This window comes from Chiloscyllium plagiosum, chromosome 31, assembly GCF_004010195.1.
Source record: "Chiloscyllium plagiosum isolate BGI_BamShark_2017 chromosome 31, ASM401019v2, whole genome shotgun sequence".
NCBI lineage: Eukaryota > Metazoa > Chordata > Chondrichthyes > Orectolobiformes > Hemiscylliidae > Chiloscyllium > Chiloscyllium plagiosum.
In genome coordinates this window covers 3,035,692-3,042,824 of record NC_057740.1, presented here as the reverse complement: position 1 = coordinate 3,042,824, position 7,133 = coordinate 3,035,692, and the positions used below count along the sequence as shown (strand labels likewise).

Below are 7,133 nucleotides of genomic sequence, written 5' to 3'. Positions count from 1 at the left end.
TGGGTGGTGGGTGGTATGGGTGGTGGGTGGTATGTGGTGGGTGGTATGTAACCACTTCTTGTCTTTAGTAATTAATAAACTCACTTTTTGTTAATTAAAGACAGCATGGTCTATTTGGCTCCTTTTAAAACAGGCGTGCATTTGACGTTGGGAGAATGGTATCCACAAGGAAAGGACCCTTCTCCAATTAATTTAGTTGTAATGAAGCGAGGGGCTGGGTCAGCAGAGAAGGGGAGCTCGTTCATCCTCAGAATTGAACAGTGTGGGATATACCATCCATAACTGCAACAGATTGGAGAACCACTGGGCCTGGGGTCTGGCTGTGACAAGGGTCAGCGCTGAGGGAGTGCCGCACTGTCGGAGGGTCAGTGCTGGGGGAGTGGGCACTGTCGGAGGGTCAGCGCTGAGGGAGTGCCACATCGTTGGAGGGTGAGCGCTGAGGGAGTGCCGCACTGTCGGAGGGTCAGCGCTGAGGGAGCGCCGCACCGTCGGAGGGTCAGTACTTGAGAGTGCTCAGTGCGACCTCAGAGTATGTTACTGTAAATACTAATGGGATGTTTCTGTGGTTGTCCATGACAGGGACCACATTTTAAAAAGACACTATTGTCTGTAAAGTATTTTGGGGTGTCCTGAGATAATAAATGGTGCTATATAAATACAGTTTCTTTCACTTCCATTAAGGAACAAACGACTGCGTTTCCCCCCTTACCGTACACTCCTTGTGATCTCATGTTTCCCAACACTCTTCCCAAGCTGCATCCCGGCTGGAAGCTGCCTCCATTTGGATAGATATCCACATGGCCGACAGGCTGCTGGATCCCAATACTCCGGCCCAGGGAGCCCCGGGTGAAAGTGTGAAGAGCATCCACAAAGACGGCATCATCTGGGGATAGACGGCGGTGCGCCTCAGCCCCTTCAAACTCAGGCCCCGCCGGGTCCAGGCCTGTGATGCAGCCGGTAAAACCAAACAACGCCACCATCAGTACACCGCCAAACACAGCCCCCATTAACCCCCCCCACCCCACCGATTAACCCCCCACCGGTACACCAATCACAGTACAGTAAGCAAGAAAAAAATAGTTCCTGAATCTGGAATGCAAACAGATAAATATCTTAATTTTCTTGGACATAGACTTTGGTAAAACTCACTGACTCCTCCCACAAGTGCTGAAATCCCACACTCAACAATCATCCTCCTATACTCACTCACCACCCTACCCTCTCCATGTTCACTGATACTACCCCTGCCCTACTCCCCACTCCTCACCCCCAAATGCTCCCTGATCTCATTCAATCCATGGGCCTCAGTTCTTTTTGACCAGGGCTCTTGAGATTTTCTGGGGGTTGATTTTTGATTTTCGGGGTCCCTTCTTCAGAACATAATGAGAATGGATTCTGTCATGTGATAATTGTGGCCTTGTATTTGTGTGGTCATGCATGCACTTGGACTCACTTAGAAGCAGCATTCATCAATAATTACCAATCCTCCAATGAAACCAACTCCGCACCAGGCAAGGAAAGTATTACTTTCTCAGACACCACACCAAACCAAACCATTATAATAAGGCAACAGAAATAAATTAACAACTCAAGTTTATTTCAAATTAACTGAGTAATCTCTGCACATTCTACACAAATAAACCCACATCTTAAACACACCTTCCACAGACTGGTGAGCTAATACATTTTCACACATTTGCAAAAAGCTGGAAGATTTTAGGTATAGTCAGCTCTGCTATAACGCAGTAATTCCGTTCTCACGTAATCCCGTGTTATAAGAAAATTGCGTAATAGCAGCACTGCTTAAACTAACGGGGCCAGAATCACGTTATAACTAATACACGCTTAAAACCTCGTGCTTTAGGAACAGTGTCCCCAATTCACCAATTGTGTTACAGCAAATTCACATTTACGAAACACACATTATAGCGAAATGACCTATAATTCCAACCTTCTTTACTGCATCACTGATCTCAAATTCTGGATTTAATTTAACAATTGACAGAGTTTATTACAATATGACTCACTAAATTCTTCCCAAGTATGGTGCTCATGAACTTACAATGCCCTAAACTAGAGATTCCTCATTCATATCCAATTAGTTAATTGCCTCGACGATTTCAAATTTTTCTGACTTGAAGTTTACTGAACCTTCTTTGCTGAGAAGTTTAAAACTATTGCTTTCCTTTTCAGCATCCTTATCTCCCACACTCAACATCACATCTCATCTCATCTCATCTCATCTCATCTCATCTCATCTCATCTCATCTCATCTCCACACCTCTTATCTCATCTCATCTCCCCACCTCTTCCGCCTTGGCTGATGATAGATTCACTGTGAACCTATCAGCAGCAAGCAAAGAAGAGGACCAGTCTGTGATTGGTGGATCATCTCCTCACTGGTTCAGTCCACTCCATTAATGGGGGTGATGTTGCTCTGACTGGTACACACTGTGGCTAAACTTTCCTCAGTATTCTTGGGTGTGGGAGGAGAATTCACTCCCCCCTCCCCCATCACCCCACCACTGGTAATATTTGAGTGTTATTGATCACACTGAGCCTTCTCCTCAACACTCACACTGACGCTCAGCTGGAACTTATACAATCTGAACAAGAACCCAGGACTCAATCATGACCCGGAGTGGACTAGATCATGACCTGGAGTGGACTACACCATGACCCGGAGTGGATCACACCATGACCCGGAGTGGACCACACCATGACCCGGAGTGGACCACACCATGACCCAGACTGGACTACACCATGACCCGGACTGGACCACACCATGACCCGGAGTGGACTACACCATGACCAGGACTGGACTACACCATTACCCGGACTGGACCACACCATGACCTGGACTGGACCACACCATGACCTGGACTGGACCACACCATGACCTGGACTGGACTACACCATGACCAGGACTGGACCACACCATGACCAGGACTGGACCACACCATGACCTGGACTGGACTACACCATGACCAGGACTGGACTACACCATGACCAGGACTGGACCACACCATGACCTGGACTGGACCACACAATGACCAGGACTGGACCACACCATGACCTGGACTGGACCACACCATGACCTGGACCACACCATGACCTGGACTGGACCACACCATGACCTGGACTGGACTTGACCGTGACCCAGAGTGGACTACACCATGACCCGGACTGGACCACACAATGACCTGGACTGGACCACACCATGACCTGGACTGGACTTGACCGTGACCCAGAGTGGACTACACTATGACCCGGATTGGACCACACCATGACCCGGACTGGACCACACCATGACCTGGACTGGACTGGGCCGTGACCCAGAGCTGAAAATGTGTTGCTGGAAAAACGCAGGCAGCATCCAAGGAGCAAGAGAATCGACGTTTCGGGCATGAGCCCTTCAGAAGGGCTGCGTTTTTCCAGCAACACACTTTCAGCTCTGATCTCCAGCACCTGCAGTCTCACTTTCTCCTCGTAGACTGTGACCCGGACTGGACTAAACTATGACCTGGACTGGACTAGACTATGACCCAGTCTGGACTGAATCAAGACCCTGACTGGACTAGACTGTGACCCAGACTGGACTGAATCAAGACCCTGACTGGACTAAACTATGCCCCTGACTGGACTAGACTGTGACCCAGACTGGACGAATGATGTCACCTGTTATCCGCCCAACTCTGTAGGGCACGTAACTCCCTGCGTATCCGGCAACGTGTGCCCCGAGACTGTACCCCAACATGTGGACTTCTTCAGAGGGAAAGTTTAGCTCCTCCTAAAGACAGGAATAAATAACAGACATGTACACTTATTCCTTCACTTCATCTCAATGGCATTGCTCAGGCTGGAGCTGAACATTGGCTTATTAACATTGGAACAGGAGGACTGAGTCCTTACCTCCATTTGCTCAGTTTTAATTCACATTTTTGGGGAGAAGTTTCAAAATTCCAAACAGAAGTAAAGTTTGATTGAGTTGGCAATCTCACCAATCACTGAACAGCACAATCAAATTAAACTTTTATTGTTGACCTTTAACCGGTGGTCTATTTGGTGTGGTTGAGGACCCGGGGACGGTGGGGCTTGGGGTGGGGGGGGGGGGGTTACATGTCTCTGATCCTTGAGTAAAAACAATGTAAGTCACATTCCCAGCCAAGAGATGGGTTGTGATTTGTTTGTTTCAGAGAGCGATTTGAACCTGTCTCTGAACACAGTCAGTCAGTCAGTCAGTCCCATTGACTCAGTCACAGTCAGCAAGTGTTCTGACTGAAGACGGGCATCTCAGATCCAGCACCAGCACAGAATTGAACAGGCTATTGAAGTGACAGGCACACACAGGGGAAGTAAAGGAGTTGACCTTGACCGAGTGTCGCAGGCTGGCACGTTCCAAGATCCAGGACTATGTGCTGAGGAACACGCTAAAGCTCAGGGCAGCTGCTGCCGAGACCTCGTGGGGAAAGACCACTGTCGGAAATCTTCCTGCTGAAGGTAAATGGGGGTCCATTCAGTTATCAGGCCTGCCTAGTGCCTCAGATATACGTAAATATTAGGATTGTATGGGTAATGTCTTTGGTTTCTTTGGAGAGAGTCCAAGCCCAGCATTCAGCTTCTTTACTTGACATGCGACTGTACAGAACCAAACTGCTTTTGTGACAACATATATATACAAAGTGATTTGTATAACATATTTTTACAATGAATAAAGTATATTTTTGAAATAAAAATACATAACACGGAACATGCTCCTTTGATAGGACCAGGAGCTTTAGAGACAGAGCTGATAGATTTTGACTCTGTGTTGGGGAGAGGTATACACGGGCACTGGAGGTGGACCTGTCTGGGGTCAGTGAGGGACCTTTACTAAAAAGGTTAGAGTTTTTCTACAGCTGGTTTATTCAATTTTTTTATTGCTCACAGGCAAAATTCTCTAGTCTCCTTCTCATTTACTCACAGATTGTTAGGTTTCCACATATCAAATTGGATCAGAATGATTCACGACACTGCTCCACGTGGTCACTCTCTGGGTCAGTGACGTCCAGGTGGTCACTCTCTGGGTCAGTAATGCCCAGGCAGTCACTCTCTGGGTCAGTAAGGCCCAGGTGGTCACTCTCTGGGTCAGTAACATCCAGGCAGTCACTCTCTGGGTCAGTAATGCCCAGACGGTCACTCTCTGGTCAGCAATGCCCAGGCGGTCACTCTCTGTGTCAACAGTGCCCAGGTGGTCACTCTCTGGGTCAGTAACATCCAGGCAGTCACTCTCTGGGTCAGAAATGTCCAGGCGGTCACTCTCTGGGTCAGGAACACCCAGGTGGCCACTCTGGGTCAGTAATGCCCAGGCAGTCACTCTCTGGGTCAGTAATGCCCAGACAGTCACTCTCTAGGTCAGTAATGACCAGGCAGTCACTCTCTGAGTCAGTAATGCCCAGACAGTCACTCTCTGGGTCAGTAATGCCCAGGCAGTCAATCTCTGGGTCAGTAATGCCCAGGAGGTCACTCTCTGGGTCAGTAATGCCCAGGCAGTCACTCTCTAGGTCAGTAATGACCAGGCAGTCACTCTCTGTGTCAGTAATGCCCAGACAGTCACTCTCTGGGTCAGTAATGCCCAGGCAGTCACTCTCTGGGTCAGTAATGCCCAGGCGGTCACTCTCTAGGTCAGTAATGCCCAGGCAGTCCTCTCTAGGTCAGTAATGACCAGGCAGTCACTCTCTGGGTCAGTAATGCCCAGGCGGTCACTCTCTAGGTCAGTAATGACCAGGCAGTCACTCTCTGGGTCAGTAATGCCCAGGCAGTCACTCTCTGGGTCAGTAATGCCCAGGCGGTCACTCTCTAGGTCAGTAATGCCCAGGCAGTCACTCTCTAGGTCAGTAATGACCAGGCAGTCACTCTCTGGGTCAGTAATGCCCAGACAGTCACTGTCTGGGTCAGTAATGGCCAGGCGGTCACTGTCTGGGTCAGTAATGGCCAGGCGGTCACTCTCTGGGGCAGTAATGCCCAGGCGGTCACTCTCTGGGGCAGTAATGCTCAGGCGGTCACTGTCTGGGTCAGTAATACCTCGGTGGTCAATCTCTGGCGTCAGTAATTACCAGGTGGCCACTCTCTGGGTCAGTAATGACCAGGTGGTCACTCTCTGGGTCAGCAGTGTCCAGGTGACCATTCTCTGGGTCAGTAATATCCAGGCAGTCACTCTCTGGGTTAGCATTCCCCAAGTGGCCACTCCCTGGGTCAGTATTGCCCAGACGGTCACTCTCTGGCATCAGTAATGTCCAGGTGGTCACTCTCTGGGTCAGCAGTGCCCAGGTGGCCACTCTCTGGGTCAGTGATGACCAGGTGGTCACTCTCTGGCGTCAGTAATGACCAGGTGGTCACTCTCTGGGTCAGCAGTGCCCATGTGGACACTCTCTGGGTCAGTAATGTCCAGGTGGTCACTCTCTGGGTTAGCAGTGCCCAGGTGGCCATTCCCTGGGTCAGTATTGCCCAGACGGTCACTCTCTGGCGTCAGTAATGTCCAGGTGGTCACTCTCTGGGTTAGCAGGGCCCAGGTGGCCACTCTCTGGGTCAGTAATGTCCAGGTGGTCACTCTCTGGGTTAGCAGTGCCCAGGTGGCCACTGCCTGGGTCAGTATTGCCCAGACGGTCACTCTCTGGTGTCAGTAATGTCTAGGTGGCCACTCTCTGGGTCAATAATGTCCAGGTGGTCACTCTCTGGGTCAATAATGTCCAGGCGGTCACTCACTGGGTCAGCAGTGCCCAGGTGGTCACTGTCTGGGTCAGTAACACCCAGGTGGCCACTCTCTGGGTCAGTAACATCCAGGCAGTCACTCTCTGGGTCAGTAATGCCCAGGCAGTCACTCTCTGGGTCAGTAATGCCCAGGTGGTCACTCTCTGGGTCAGTAACATCCAGGCGGTCACTCTCTGGGTCAGTAATGCCCAGGCAGTCACTCTCTGGGTCAGTTTCAGTACCAGCACGACTCGGTCATTGTACAACAGTGGACCTTCCCGAGATCAGACCTGGGTCTGACTGTAATAAAACAACATCCCACCTCTCCACAACAACTCAACAAATCACTCACCCTCACACTCACTCACCCTCACACTCACTCCACCCTCACACTCACTCCACCC

The 7,133-nt window shown here is 50.0% G+C and overlaps 1 protein-coding gene across 1 annotated transcript in view; it reads right to left on the bottom strand.

Moving 5' to 3' along the window:
* The window catches only part of LOC122565148 (lipoprotein lipase-like), a 39,609-nt gene that overhangs the window by 20,468 nt on the left and 12,008 nt on the right, over positions 1 to 7,133 (bottom strand). The window contains exons 4-5 of the mRNA XM_043720826.1: positions 3,679 to 3,790; positions 710 to 943 (exon numbers count right to left, since the gene is read on the bottom strand). Of these exons, the coding sequence (XP_043576761.1) occupies positions 710 to 943; positions 3,679 to 3,790 (346 nt within the window). The remainder of the gene's footprint in view (positions 1 to 709; positions 944 to 3,678; positions 3,791 to 7,133) is intronic.